Source organism: Cydia strobilella, chromosome 17 (assembly GCF_947568885.1).
Source record: "Cydia strobilella chromosome 17, ilCydStro3.1, whole genome shotgun sequence".
In the NCBI taxonomy this organism is placed as follows: Eukaryota; Metazoa; Arthropoda; class Insecta; order Lepidoptera; family Tortricidae; genus Cydia; species Cydia strobilella.
The window spans coordinates 4401086-4417310 of NC_086057.1; the positions used below are offsets into that span (position 1 = coordinate 4401086).

Consider the following 16225-nt stretch of genomic DNA (forward strand, 5'->3'; position numbering starts at 1 on the left):
TGAGAAGGCGATAAACCGAATAGTTTGTAAGATACAGTTGTTCAAAAAGTTGCAAAATTTCCAATATAAACTTTTTTTACACTTTTTTTTAGTTTCTGCCAATTTTTACCAACAAGCACTTATATTACGGCAAATGTCACTATGAGTACTTTAAAGAAGACTAAATTCTTAACAAAGTATGTTAAAGTGAGAAGGCGATAAACCGCCAACATTAAAGCAGGCGTTAAACATGGGGGCAACTTTTGGGGGGTAAATGAGAAAATTAAAAAATAAAGTTTTTAAAACTATATCGTGTTATATATATAACACGATATAGTTTTAAAAACTTTAATGAAAGAGCTCGTTTTGAGAATCTCAAATATATATATATTTTTTTTAATTTTAAAATAAATAGTTTAGAAGTAATTTTTTAAGAAAATAGCTAAAAAATTACCATTCCCCCTATATCTCCGTAACTACTGGGTCTAAAATTATGAAAAAAATATACAAAATAGCCCTTTACCTATCACAGATCACAGGAAAACCTATTAGAAATGTGCAGTCAAGCGTGAGTCGGACTTAATTACTTAGTTTTTGATCCGACGCCTACGGATTTTTTAGACATATCACGTTTTACGTAAAAAATAGGTACATTGTTAAAAATTGTGTAATGTACGGAACCTTTGGAACGCGAGTCCGACTCGCACTTGGATGTTTTTTTACTCTATGATATGACATTTACTAGCACGCAAAATAGGCGCTAGTCGTCGAGTTGCGGAAAATCGCCCAAACTACAATACAATACAAATAGCATTAACTATTTTTTAATAGCGGAAACTATCTAGTCTAGTCTATCTACATAAGACTATAGAATAATACTGAGCGTTACTTCCGACAGAAAAAAAAAACTGGGTTACCCTCTAGTCGCGCCTAAAGAAGTTTATATCAAAAATTTGACACAATTCTAGGGATTGACAGGGCAAGTTATGCTGGCGCCATCTGCTAAATATTTCAACCGGCCAACCCAATGGGGTTAGACTCAATGGAGTCTAAATCCAGATAAAACAACCGTTTTTATTTTAGCTCTGTGTTATTAGTTAAGGCATACCGATTCCAAATTTCAGCTTTCTAAGTTAATCTGTCTTAAGGGGCCCACTGACTAATCAGTCCGCCGGACGATATCGGCCTGTCAGTTAGAACAAAAATTTGACAGTTCTGAAGTTCTGAACAACTAACTGACAGGTCGATATCGTCCGGCGGACTGATAGTCAGTGGGCCCCTTTATTAAAAAACTGCTTCGACTGACGAACAGAAGTGATCGCATAGGTGTTCCATGAGCCGAGTTTGGTACAGAACACTATAGTTCGTTTTTTTTTAGCATTAGAAAGAAGGTAAGCGATATTGACATGTCTTTTTATTAAAAATCACGTTTGAAAAATAAGTCACTGCAAATATGTTACAATTAAAAATCATATACGATCTTTTACATTCTTTTGTCTTCATAAGTTATATAAACTGATTTTTAAAAACCGTTTTTCAACATTTTTCAATAAAAAGACGCGTCAAGATTGTTTACCTTTTTTAGGCGCATAATAGATATTAGGTATTGACGCGCTGAAAATTAAAACAACTTCATTTCTTCAATATGATTTATTCGTTTCCATGTAAAATTATATTTATTTGCTTAAATTAATCGAACAAAGTATTGCCATTGACATAGTTGAATAGCTAGTATTGCCTTATATTATTTAGAACAGGGTTGTGTAACTTTTGTCTGACATGGCCACCACTGGCCAGTTTACTTTATTCTATTAAAATCGCATGGTCTTTCATTTTGACTACAAACTACGTACTACAGACTACGGTAACAATTGCGCTACATAAATTCGTAACGTAATATGAAAATATTTGCATTGCCTATCTATACAACAGAAATGTAGATGAAAAGTCTTACAGCTATAATACTATATGTAATATTAGGGAAGAGTGGTTTGAAGATATACAAAGTAACAGCATGAAACATGCGGAAGGATCAAGAAACTACATTTACTTATTAAAAAAAAAACTTTCGAGTAGATGCAAGCATATTTTCACAAGTATCAAGTTTCAGTTCGTTACTTAGCAAAGCTTACAGAAGTAAAACTTTAACGTAACGATAGCCATATTTACACTATCCTCCCAAGGCCCAAGGTCCTACCTATAGGACTTCTTCAGTTCGATGAAATTTAAATCATATTCAATTGGAACAGTTGCATTTACTTTGTTTCGTTCAAATTTCTAAAATTTCTATTTCTATTCCCTGCACTATAGGTGCTGCAAAGTTCAGTGGCAAATTTTTGAATTTCATTTGTATTGTTGGGCCTTAGGAGGCTATTACCTATCATAGAAAATATTGCTCGTATTTCCTTTAATATCATAAATTAAAAACATGTATAAAAATATTGTACAAATATGAGCGAATTAGTTACAACAATGTTTAAATGAATGAAGACTTAACGTTATCACATGGCAGATTTCGACCGCCACTAAATTCTATAGGTACGAACATCGACGTTACCTCTCGTAACAAAACATTACATCGGATTCCTTGACTCGGCTTTGGATAAACTTGCTACAAACGAATTATTATGCGCGTTATCGATGTTATAGGATCTCTTGTCCAACGCGGTAACGAGCACAAAAATAGGTCAATAGAAATAATTCAATCGCGCGGAACAGTTCTTAGAACCGCATCCCCTTTTCTATTTATCTGAGCGAGTTATGCGCGGGTGTTACGCGTCATGACTCCTACGGTCAAGTCGAACTAAGATAACTTGTCTCTACCTATAATGTTAAGAACACTTAGAGATCTCCTGCTGTAAATGTTTCCGCAAAAACCTCTACACTAATTCAGGCGCCGAAGCAATTTAACAACAACAACATAGCAACGTAGTAACATCAACATAGTGCCGGGTAAAAAGACGAGAATCCCGATCTCAACTAGTTCGCAGCGTCTTTAACAGTCGAGGAGACGAAGACAACCTCCATATGAGCCATAGATTACTGCAGCGCCTGTCTTGTGGTGTTGGGCAGGAACAGGCACATGAGGCCGCCGCTGGCCAGCAGCACGGCCACGATGAAGGTGGGCGCGGGGCAGTACTGATCCAGCAGCGCCGCGATCACTACGTTGCCCATGATGCCGCCGAGCCGGGCTGCTACCATGGATACCGCCACGCCCGTCGCTCTGCAAACGAAATGTTATTAAAATAATGGGCAACCATTGTAGATAGAATGTGCCCTTCTCGATCGCCGTTTTTTTATGGTAAACGTAGGTATTTTCCATAGTAAACGGAGAACGTTCTCGAGAACGGCACTTCTCTAATTGTAGATTCCTCTTTTTAATTTTTCCTTCATGTCTGAATCTGAAGATTGGAATATTGACGTCCTTTTGACAGTAGATGTGACTTTTAAATAGTAGAACCATGTTTAGATGGCGAAAAGATGTGGGAGTGGGAATGCCATATGAATATGGATTGTTACTACCTATATCTTCAGCAAATAAGCCGATAAAAGAGCGAAACGGCACGGTTGGGTCATCAGTAGCAACATATTCTTGCTCAAAATGTGGGCGCGCTTGACAGTCCCGTATTGGTGGTTTTTACAGCCACATTAGGACGTGTCTTTAATTCTATTCACATAGACATTGCAAAGAATCATCTGCCATAGACGTTGCAGGCCAATGATGATGATATTAGAAGATTCAAACCATTTACAAGGGCCTTTTGCAAGGGCTACTGGCGCGTTCCAGGGTTAGCCAACTAACTCGGAGTGGTTAACTCAGGTTTATGCAGGGTTAAACTGTAGGTTCACTCCGAGTTCGTTGGTTAACCCTGAAACGCGCACGCAATCCCACTTTAGCTCTTTTATTTGAATCGAACATAAGGGACCCTCAACTCACCGTAAGTTGGTGGGGAAGACCTCAGTAATGAGGCAGTCGAGCGAGGCGTTACCGCACGAGATGACGGAGCTGAAGATGGCGCTGACGATCAGGTTGTTAGTCTTGTTGTACACGAAGTACATCGCCGCAGAGCACAGCCCAGCCGAGAATGTCGCAAAAACTGCAATCAAGGATACCCGTTAAGCCACATTTACTAGCGATGACGTTCTATAACAACTTTACAATAAGAGCGGGCGCATTCAGCGTGCACTGATGGCGAAAAGGTCTCAGGTTAGGTAGGACCGGTTACACCAAACGGTCTGTCATCGTTAAAACGTTCACTGCTGATTTGCGTTGATCAGCCAGTCGTTGTGGTTGCTACAATTGGCCCTTATTTTGCCAACGCAACGCGCTAGACCAAAGAGTTACAAGTGCCGATATCACTGTCTAGCTTAACCGGAACGGAACAAGTGGAGAAGCTTATTGCAACGTTTCCGCCAAAACCACTATCCTTAGCAGCAAAACACAGACTTTAAGAGGAACGCACTGTATGAGCTTGGTGAGATAAGGGGGACGTACAAAATTCCAAGACAAGCTACTTGGATGTTCGAGTGACTTACCCAGGAAGAACTTGCGTCCGAGCCGGTCCATGCCCAGCACGGCGAATATGTTAGAGGGTATGGCGGCGGCCACGGTGATGAGCGACTCCATGAAAACGTCGGAGCGGATGCTGGAGTCGCACGTCGCGTCGGCTGAGTGCGTGCCGTACTGCGTCACGTATCGTGTCACCTAAAACCAACAAATTGTTCTCGTTTAGAGTTAGAGCGTGTTAGTGTGTGTGTGCATACACTGGAATATGTCCATTTATCTATATATCCATATATCTATTAATACGGAATTGATAATAATATAATTAATTTTGCTGTTACCGATTACCCATAAGCATTACTAACACTGATTGATCCTAGTTGGTCGTTGAATAAAGAATTTAATTTAATTTAATTTATCTGTATAGTGAACTCGGAAGTACTAAGCAACTGGTCAAAATAAATGCATTTTGGTTTGGGGCAGTGACGAATAGAATACCTACTTTAAGCAAGAATTATTCTGCTCGTATCGATCGTCATAATCACATGGCTGATCGCCAACACGGTGGTCTAAGTAGCTTATAGACAGATTCAGTTCAAGAATTGTTTGATATTGAAAGGAACGATGCCCCAGAATTTACCCGTACGTGACGTACAATTTTCCTAAGAAAAAAACATTACTTAAAGTTTCATGTTTTTTTCCAGCAAGTTGGAAGTTACCTGACAAATGTCAGCCGGTGCGTTGTCGTTCATTCTCGACCACTCGTCGAAACGGTTGAACATTTCAGGAAACCACATCATGAGTCCGTAGTACCTGCAAAGAAGTAATAAATTGGTAACGTGTTTTATTTTATATGATAAAACAGAGACAGAGTTTTTAACATTTATCTTTGCTTTGCTTCCCATGCATATAAAAGTAAACTAACCCGATATGGAAAGTGAAGTTGATGGTGATGGATATCGTCGTGAACTTGAGTATGGGCGGTACGAATAACTGCTTGCTATGTTCCACGATGTCGCTGAACATCCTCCTTAGTTTCGACTTAGGAGCCTGGGGTTCCTTCGTGTCTTTCTGCTTCTCCGGCTTCGTGTGCATGGGTTCTTCTATCAAGATTTGTTTGACGGGGTATTGGTCCTTGCTCTTGCCGGTGTTCATGAGGTAGATGCCCCGGAAGACTTCCAGCGCCTCCTCGTGGCGGCCGGTGGAGATAAGGAACTTGGGGGACTCGGGCAAGAGGAACAGGAGTGCGGCGACGACGAACGATGGTAGAGACATCACAAGTAAGAAGATACGCCATGAATTGTACACGAAGCCGTTAGTCTCTCCTCCAATTCCTGAAAAGAGAACAAAATAAATGCGCTTAGATAATAGATTTAGTCGATCACTCAATACCTCAGCCTCCATCATCAAAAACAAGGTAGAACAGTTACGTATGAAGTGTTAGTGTGGGGCGCTATGGGTGTCAGTACTGGATAGTCTATGATTATGTTCAAAGCAAAGGTATACATGATCAATCATAGAGGAGTTGAAATATCATAAATAGACTCACCGCTGGGGATGATAACCCAGGCAAGACCGGCCACGAATAGGTTGCCAAGCGTCCAGAAAGCAGCCATGAAGCTTAACATAGCTCCGCGCTTGTTTTTCGGCTGGAACTCTGCGAAATACGACCAGATGACGGGACCAGAGCCTCCGAGTCTGTAAAGTGATTATAGTTTTCATTTGTCTCCTTAAGCTTTTCTTTAGAAGTCACGCAGGTATTTGTTGCCAGTTTTTAGGGTTCCGTACCCAAAGGATAGACCCTATTATTAAGACTCCGCTGTCCGTCTGTCTGTTACCAGGTCTCATGAAGCGTGATAGCTAGACAGTTGAAATTTTCACATATGATGTATTTCTAACAGCAAATAGGTACTAAAAAGTACGGAACCCTCGGTGGGCGAGTCCGATTGGCACTTGTCCGGTTTTGTAGAATATAAATAAAATATCTACGAATAATATTTCTTTACAAAGTTGTTTTCACTCTAAAACGACCATAGTTATGCAGAAAGCGACTAATTACCTATTTGTACTGATGCAATAACACTGCGGTAACTGTTAATGCTAACGCTACTAAAATAATCAAGCGGGAATTAAAAATCTAAAAACAAGCAAGTAACTCACGCAGCTCCGTTGATGAAGCGGAAAAACATGAAGAGCTCGTAGTTCTGGCTGAAGGAGGAAGCTACGATAGCAAGTGCGTTGATCACGGAGATGGCTATGAGCACGCGCTTGCGGCCCAGCGAGTCGGCCACCGAGCCCCACGCGTACGCGCCGGCCATCATGCCGATGAAGATTATGCTGTTCAGCCATCCCTGCAACAGTTACCAGTTCATGTTACCTTTTATCTTCAATTCGGTAAGGTTCGGGCTAGTGAATTAGGCAATCTAGGCCAATCGTTAAAAAAAAATATCACCTCAACTACAAGATGGAGCATTTAAGACAACTCGCTGTCGTTGGCGTTCCCATACTAGTTTTGTATGGAAGCACGACTTCTTATTTCAGTTTAGTCCACATTTACGACTGGTACCCAAGTAAATTAAAAATATCACCAAAAATTGAGTTCTAAAGATGAAGATGGGCTGATGTAGTAATAACGGCGTAGGACGCAACGCAACTCAGGAGTGGTGATCATGAACATCATGCAGTAGAATTTTACGAGTAATATTACACCTACGTGTGGTAACCTCGAGCTCTTCCTAAACGCATTCATAATGTGGTGTTTGTTTAGTCGGGGTTCATGTTCAAATTTAATTGGATCTTATTTGGTGCATCTAAAATTCTACAAACTCAGCTCTCTCGGTTCAGTTTTCCGATTGCTAAGGATTGCATATCCTTAACTATCATTATCTTATGAATGTAACAGAGAAATCGCTAAGATGATACCTTAGTCTGCGTGGTGAGGTCTAAGTCGCACTGCGCCGACGGCAGGATGAAGGACATGGAGATGACGTCCATCTCCTCGGAGGTGCTGACGAGTCCGCAGACCGCCAGCAGTAGGTAGTGGAAGCGGCCATATCCTGAGACAATGCCTATACATTACAATCTCCATAGGAAACTCTTCCTACATTTGACTTGGCTCTTGTTTGCTATGGACAGAGGACGAGGATTAAATTAATAGGAAACCAAAGGTATCTCCTAATAATTTGTATGTACTAATACTAAAACAGAATTAGATAAAAGGTGACTTAACAAAGTACTTGAAGGGTAATCGAATTTCAACTATCGTGAGACATTTCAACACAATAGTTGAAATTCAATTTGCTTAATACTTTAAGGGTAATTTTATAAATGTTATTACGCGTTAGTTACGATATTGCTGCGTAATTAAATCACCTGACACGGAACCTTACATGACAGAGCGTGAAATTGTATCTCTTCATTCATTCAAACGTCGATACCGGCCAAAGTAAACAACAGTCACGCCACTCTTCGCGGAACCCGCTTGTACACAAAATATCGAGTGATTGTCCATTCCATTGCGATCTCCTAACTAAATTTAATTTGAACTCTAATTCGTACATGTATGCATCATCGGATGACCAATTTATACTGGTCTGTCAAGTGGTGGGAAGTTTTGTGAATCGCAGAACTGTTTACGAGAAAATACTCTGGAATGTCATGCGAAGTCATTCATAATCTGTACTACTGACATTACACCTTTATTTTTATGTGTGAGTGTCCGGTTCCGATGAAAGTGTTTTGTTGGAATTGTTACGGTACATGTTTTTGTATTTTGTAAACATTGTAACGTAACTGCTTATGGGACATTATCAGGTAGCTTCATTGCTTAATCAAGCAGTTTTTGTTTAGTTGTTAATTAGGACCCACTGTGATGGCATAAACAAAGAATTAGCTTGGTAAACTATTAGGTCACCATATCAAGACAGTAAACAAAAGTAAGGTTCATAAAGATAAGTACTACAGAATAATAGTACATTGTGCAACGAGGGGGGTAAGCGAGATTGCGTAAACGAGGTCTATAATTCTCGCGTTTACAATATTCTTACCCCCGGGGTTACACACAATGTTTTTCTTCATCACACTTGCGAAGAAAAAACTAAATATTAAATACGGTGACATTTCAAAACATTCGTCCGCCATATTGTTATTTCTTGAAGGCATGCTCCAGGCATCGGAGGCAACTTCGGCATTCAGTCACGACTGAAAATTGTGTAAAAATATTGTGAACAGCTATTAAATTAACCAAATTAAATATTTATAAACATAAACAAAAATATTAAATTATAAACGTCAGTATTTTAAAAATAAAACTCCCTTATACCTTGACTACTTGGTTTGTACGAGTTAGTGACATAATTAAAAAGAAAGCTATAACTCTCTAGGGAACAATTTGGGCCTTTACTCTTCAATACATCTTTTTCGAGCAAGTGTCATGAAATAATAATATACCTACTAATTGCCAACAAGTGGCAGCCAAAAGTATATGCACTTATAATTCGTCAAGTTTAAAACAAAAGTCAGATTAATCACATGACGTGGAAATGTTCATAAGTAAGTAAACAAGGAATTATTGTGCACCGAAAATTCGGTAACAACTGGTGTAGCGGTGTTGTTGCTAGAAAGGATACAGATGTGTACTGTACGTTGCGGGAAGTTTCTACATACCTAGTTAGAAAATTTCTCACAAATCTACGAAAAAAAAAATGTTTTCCAGACATTTATAACTTTTTGGAAAGTTTCAAACGCCAAAATCTCCCAGTCAATCTTTGTCTTGTTATTCTTATATTTTATTAGTGTACCGGGACTATTGGAATCGTCGATTTGGTAGTTTGTGAACTGAACCTGCGGTAGCCTACCACCACTAAGGTATGAAGAGCCGAATTGTCCCCCGAAAAGCGGCTTTGTCACGACCTAAGCGGTGAACTCTTCGAAAACTCTTCGAAAATGAAAATTTATTAAATCAAAGAGAGATTGTCGTCGGCTGTGCAACTGCGAATCCTCAAATTCTTTGGACACATCACTCGTAACGAGGACTCCATGGAACGCTTGGTGGTGCAAGGGAAAGTCGGTTGGGGAGCGCAAAAGATCTCGTGGCCGCTCCCCAACACGATGGAAATATATGTAGTTCTTGACTATATTATCTTTAATTACATAGTTTCCGATACACGAATTATGACACTTCGCTCGATACAATTAATTCCACAAAGTAACCTCTAATTCGGACTTTTGATCAAACTGTACTCGGTTATTTATTATGTTAAACAAAAAAGAAGAAAAAACAATCTTAACTTAAATAGTAATTTCATAGCTTTCGAATTTCGATATTGTAAGGTAACGTTTTTAAAATAAATAAAAATCGACAAAATTCGATCAAAATTGACACTTGGCGCGCATGATCTTTCCCGTTATTTCTTGCGAAATGTGACAGTGACAGCGGCAAACCGATGAGACTGCCAGTCCACCACAGAAAATACAGTCAACGATTGCTCCCACTCCCACCAAAAACAGAGGCACATGGCGACAGATCACAAGACCTGTGACATGACCACGACCACTCTGTCAAGTGTGTACGACTAAGGACCTAATAAATATAAATTGAAACAAGAGAGGTCATGTCTAGTATACATAGTAATGGGACGGGACTTTTACGATGCGATGTTGTCCGGTCAGCCATTGTATCAACCGATAAAGGCCCGCGTGTCTGGGCTTCAATAGGAGGGTCTGACCAATTGAAATGATTACTTGCGAACATCCTACTTTACTTTTATACAGTGTGGAAAGAATGAATGGGCCCTGGAGGGAAAGTGCCTTAACCTTAAGTAAGCTCATTTTCCTTAAAGGAAACATTCTTTTATTTAAAGGGGCCCACTGACTATCAGTCCGCCGGACGATATAGGCCGGTCAGTTAGAACAAAAATTTGACAGTTCCGAACAACTGACAGGCCGATATCGTCCGGCGGACTGATAGTCAGTGGGCCCCTTTAAAAAGAAACAAAACTGAATTCAGCGATTTTTTGAAATTTGCTTGTTTCACCCGGGAGTCGAACTTACTAAAAATAAAAATAAATAAACACTCGCATTTTTTTTCTACTATTCGATACAGTTAATGTTAATGATAACATTTCTCCAAGAAACATTAGGTCTTACACTCGTGTGTCGTACAAAATATCCATAAAATCGAATATTATTAAACAAGCAAAACAAAAAATAAAAAGATGAAAAATCTTTGAATGCAGTTTTGATGAGCTAACTTAAGGTTTTGAGGTACTTTCCCTCCAGGGCCCATTCGTTCTTTCCACACTGTATACCTATATAACCATGCGTAACTATCTATCTAAAATCGTAGGTATCTAAAAGTGATTCAATTTAGTTTAACTCTATAATTTCGTATTGTTTCTTTAGCTTGAAGTGTAGGTATCTTTTTGGCTAAAGTTTGTTCTTAATGCCGTTCCATTGGCTGCTGCGCATTTTCCCCAATTGTTTTATATGGAACACAGAGTGTAGCTGTAGTTCCGTCCCGTGGTTTTGGAAAGTAGTGTAATTTAGTGTAAATGTTTAAAAAAGTAGTGTAAGAAGTAATATAAATACAAACTAATTACCGGCTAATTCGATAGCTTTCTCGAAGTCAGCTTTCTCAGAGACTGGGCCTTTTTCCGGATCGCCTTTGACTGGTGTCTTCAGCGATGGGACGACTGCTGAAAAAAGGAATTGTTGAGATTATAAGTTTGATTTGAGCATTATTGTATTCACGAGAAATACCATACTGCTATAATCGAACGTAGTCCAAAATATTTAGATCAATACGGTTTCACTCACTATTATTTTTAGTTGCTTTTGGCGACATGTTTCGGATTCTTCGGGAATCCTTCCTCAGGCACACTGTCCGGCGGTTGTACGTCGTGTACCGCCGCGGACACTCGGAAACCGTATTGATCTAAATATTTTGAAATATGTCTCACGATAGTTTAATTTTGAATGTAGTCCAAGGCAGAAAACGATTCTGTTTTATTTATCGTCTTTGCTAATCGAGAGCAATAGTGGAAGGTGTACTCAAAAAAAAAACCGCAAATCGATGTACAGTTTAGCCGTTTGGTACACGCATACTAGAGGTCAAAAAACATGTTTGACCCGCAGTTTAAAAAAAATCCCTTAGGAGTAGGAGCAGTGCTGTCATATTCTTTTTGTATGTGAAAAAATATTTTTTATTTGGAAACCTATCGCGTGTGGTATCCTATGAAAGGGCTTTTTGAGGCGATTCTAAAAACATACCACATCATTACATTTTAGCCATTTTTTTGAAACTAAAACACAAATAATTTTGAATTTGGCTCTTACGCCGTCCACTACAACGTTCTGATTCTCTGATCATTAGTCTACGTTAGACGTAAGAAAACACTCATGTTTTTGGAAGAAACATATTGTTGAAGGACTCGGTGGAGTCACTGCTGAACGTCTCCCTCAATGCGGACCAGTGGGATCTGGCTTCCCTTCCCATTCGATCGGGTGGGCTAGGTGTAGGTGTAAGGCGCGCAAGGGACGTGAGCTTGCCGGCCTTTCTGGCGTCGGCGGCGGGGGTCGTGGACCTTGTCACTCAAATTTTATCTTCATATGGTGACAGGGTATCCATACCTTTCGCTGCGGAAGCTATGGAGGCTTGGCTGGCTCTCAACCCGGAGGCGACGGCGCCGGAGAGACCGGATCGTCAGCGTTTGTGGGATGACGTGGGGGTTAAGCGGTTGCTGGGAGGGTGCGGTGGGGGTAGACAGGGCGAGGGTAATCGCAGTGTCGAAGCCGGAGTCTGGAGCGTGGCTTCACGCGCTTCCTTCTCCGCACTTGGGTACACTGCTTGACAACGACTCGACGCGGATTGCAGTTGCTCTTCGCCTGGGGCGGTGCGGTGTGTGAACCCCACGTTTACATCTGCGGTACTATGGTGGAGAGCAACGGTCATCACGCGTTGAGTTGTTGTCGGTGTGCGGGGAGGTTCCCACGGCACCACACGCTTAATGACATCGTGCGAAGGGCGCTGGTTTCTGCAAACGTCCCGTGCGTCCTAGAACCTCCGGGTCTCAGTCGCTCTGACGGGAAGAGGCCGGATGGATTGACTTTGGTTCCCTGGGAGAGAGGGAAATGTTTAGTGTGGGACGCAACGTGCGTCAGCACTTTCGCGACGTCGCATATTGGCCGTACCGTGAGAACGGCAGGGGCAGCTGCCGAGTTGGCTGCAGTTCGCAAGCGGGAGAAATACGAGGTCCTGGCGAACTATTTATTTGTCCCTCTTGCCGTTGAAATTACGGGGTGCTGGCGTGCGGAGGCCAAGGCCTTTTTCGGGGAGGTGGGGAGACGCATGCGGGAGAGAGGTTTGGATCCTCGCTCTGGGTCCTTCCTGATGCAAAAATTGTCCATCGCGGTTCAACGTGGCAACGCGGCGAGCGCGATGGGCACCTTTGCATCGGGGGGGTCGCGGGACGATTTATACGGCTGATTATTAAAGATGTGACTGAATGTGTGTTTGTGAAATGTGAAATGTGTGGATTTATTTTGATTGTGACATATTATTATTAGTATTCGTTTCTATGGTAGTATAGTTTAGAGTTAGAGTAATTTATTGTTGTGATGTATAAAATGTACTTACTGTTGAACAGAATGGGATCGAAACTACAATAGTTTAATATGTGCAGTGAGAAATACAGCTTTATTAGAACCAATAGGGTTGTTGACGCATGTTGAATTTTATAACTAAATTTTGTTAAATAGATAGAAAATGAGCAATTTATCACAATAAATTGGATACTTAAAAAATATATGGGAATATAAAAAAATACAAGTTTCAAAACAAAATAAAATTTTACTTCCAAATAGGAAAAAAATATGGTACCATTCGATTGCTCACATTTTATAAAATATTGTATAGCAAAAATATACATAAGCGCAATAGTTCATCGACAATATCGCAATTTTCTTGTTTTCCATACATCGGAACGCTTCTAACTTCTAAGCAATAGCGATGTTACATGGTGACGTCACGATGTATTGCCATTTTGTTAGCAGCGTTTCGTCATTAAAGTGCGGGTGCTAGACTTTGACCATCATTTGTGACTTTTGTATTGCTTTAAGACAATGGGTCCCATACATTACAGACATTTGATCTTTAAAACAAACCTGATCGACTGATACCATTAATAAAAATTTGTTAAATACCTTATTGACCCATTCATAATTAATAAGTATGTGTAATATTTAACTTGATTTAGGTAACTTTTACGTAATCAATATACTTGTAACGCGCATCCTATTGTTTAATAAAATATAGCGGTGCACGCGAACACGACATACCTAACACTCAATTTGGGGGTCAGTCCACTTTTCTTTGTAGGTATTTAATGTATTTGTATCAAATGTGCCTTCGATACTAGCTAGCCTTGGACCACTTACCGGTACTGAAGTAGGTTTTATAGTAAGTGGTAGTAGTAGTACGTAGGCAGAGTCTAGTGATACTCTTAAGTACCGTTTGCGCAGCACTAATTGTTTGAGATAAAATTCGTTAATTTAAATACATATTTCTGTCAGGTTACCTGACTCAGGACGTGCGTGATATTTGTTTCATGAACTCATGAACGTAAGTGCATGAATAACATTCCCTATTTCAAATTATAATTGGAGGTTTTAAAGCAAACGAAAGTATCTATAACTTACCAAGTTCTGCAGTCTTGGAACCTGGTCCGTTTAGTTGGTGGTTCCTTTTTACATCACAATCTGCAACAAAAATACCTAGGTAGGATCAAACTATTATTATTCTACTCTAAGTAATTAGGTATATGCAGCAAATAGAATGCTCAGTAGCCAAATAATTCTAGTAAAAACTATCTATAGTATATCAATGAATAAACCATTGTGAAGGCTCTACCTATATAGACACCAATAACCTATAGTGCCTTTTTCTTCGATAAAGGCCACGCATTCTGCTTTACTGATAAAGTGTTTTTTTAATAAGGTTCATTAATATACGCTCTACAAACATATATCCTAGCTAGTCGGTAGCAGCCTAGCAGCGTATCTACGCAGAATAATATATTATACCTACTAACCGTATAAAATCATACGTTCACATCGCTACTTCTGGGTTGTTATTCCTATTAGCCTAAAGTGAGCCAGCATTCGCCTCAGGCAGAAACAGTACACTTGAATGTGTTCTCCAAATACGAGTAAACATATTGTTATTACGAAAACCGAATTTCGAGTTCACGCTTATGCTGGTTCGCATGAGGCGAACGCGTTCCAGCGTTTGATAAAGACGTGTGTTTACAACAGCATAGCAGCCTTGTGAGTCGAGTTCACGGGCAACCTGGTGTAACTTGGCCTCAAGATCTGTAAGAATGCAGCACATTAACAACGAGCAGTCTTAGATATACTGGTCTGGATCGATCGAATGACACTCTGCTGTTGACTGTACATCAAATAGTCCGTCAGACGGCCACAATTGAATTAGGAAGCGTTTACGGTTATCCGACTGCATCTTCGGGTGATCCGACGTAAGTGTTATGACTGATGAGTGACGGAGCGGCCACGTCACCGCCCCGAGCCGATTATCGCCGGTGTTCGACGGTTCGCAGGGTGCTCAATCACTTCTGTCACAATCGTGAGGGTCACGCCAAGGAAGCTATACATCCTAGTCTTAATGTACGTCTAGCTGTTGTGCGCCAAATTTGTGTTGGCTCGTTTCTAAAGACTTCAAATGTCCCTTCGCTATGGTTATCCAGAAATGAACGAGTAACTCATAATCCTGGTGATACTAATATCCAAGATGTGTTATGCCTAATCAGCTTAAAGATCCTCGACTCCACTCAGCGGTAGCCTTAATTTATTAGGCTCCGGGCGGCAGATCTTTGCAGGGTCCTTGTTTTTCAGGCTTCCCTGCTCGCCACCACCTAAGGCTGCTTCTAACCCAACTGGACTAGTGTGTATAGTCTTACCGTGTACTTCGCAATGCATAGAGTTGGTCACAGGACCGCTTCTTACACTGATAAACACGTAGGTACACTCAACACACACATAATACTTCACAATTCATCACACTTTCATCTAGACACTTAAATCTTCCGAGTTCCGGTTCACACAACTACACACCCAGAAACAACGCGTATACCGATAGCGCCGAGTTTCTGGCAACAAAACACTACAGGGTGGAGGGGTTTAGTCCGTAGGCGGCTAAATCTCCAGAGCAGCCGAGTCGGGCATGCTGCCGTATACCGGGCCGGCAGTATCCAATGAGGATTATCTCCACCTCTAACAAAAAAAAAAGTCTTACCGTGAGGTTTGGGCCCCGGGTCAGTTTCTACCATCCTATGCGGGCAGACGTCGATTTATCTCGGCGGGCGCGCGGACTGTTCTCACTGGCTCCCGGCTCGCTTCCAACGCCTCTCGACTCGGCTGTAACAAAGAAACGGCATTGAATTCTAGTTCAAACAAAGTATCATCAAGCACGATTAGTCTACCTTAAGGAGGACTATCATTTCAGGGAAATTATTGTAAAATTCGCCTCGTGCCGCGAAGCTGTAGAATTCGTACCAATATAAACGAAATGCCAAGAAGCTCGATCGACTCCTTAAGGGCCATCATGAAAGAAAAATTAATAAAAAAATGCGATTGGTGGCGCGGAGATGTTTTCGTTCGGAAAACTGTTTAGACGTTATGGAAAAAGCTTAAGAATTTATTTTTCACTACACCAGCTAGTAAAGGCTC

At 40.6% G+C, this 16225-nt stretch overlaps 1 protein-coding gene across 3 annotated transcripts in view; it reads right to left on the reverse strand.

The window, feature by feature from the left end:
* Positions 1-1610: 1610 nt before the first annotated feature.
* LOC134748809 (synaptic vesicle glycoprotein 2B) overlaps positions 1611-16225 on the reverse strand; it is a 49067-nt gene continuing 34452 nt past the window's right edge. For 2 of the 3 annotated variants that reach the window (XM_063683612.1, XM_063683613.1), the window contains exons 2-12: positions 15792-15913; positions 14180-14239; positions 11083-11178; positions 7406-7539; positions 6644-6834; positions 6033-6181; positions 5409-5817; positions 5203-5296; positions 4516-4684; positions 3917-4076; positions 1611-3202 (exon numbers count right to left, since the gene is read on the reverse strand). In XM_063683612.1, coding sequence (XP_063539682.1) covers positions 3019-3202; positions 3917-4076; positions 4516-4684; positions 5203-5296; positions 5409-5817; positions 6033-6181; positions 6644-6834; positions 7406-7539; positions 11083-11178; positions 14180-14239; positions 15792-15825 — 1680 coding nt within the window. In that variant the 5' untranslated portion in view covers positions 15826-15913 and the 3' untranslated portion in view covers positions 1611-3018. The remainder of the gene's footprint in view (positions 3203-3916; positions 4077-4515; positions 4685-5202; positions 5297-5408; positions 5818-6032; positions 6182-6643; positions 6835-7405; positions 7540-11082; positions 11179-14179; positions 14240-15791; positions 15914-16225) is intronic. The other variant, XM_063683611.1, reaches the window with a different exon arrangement.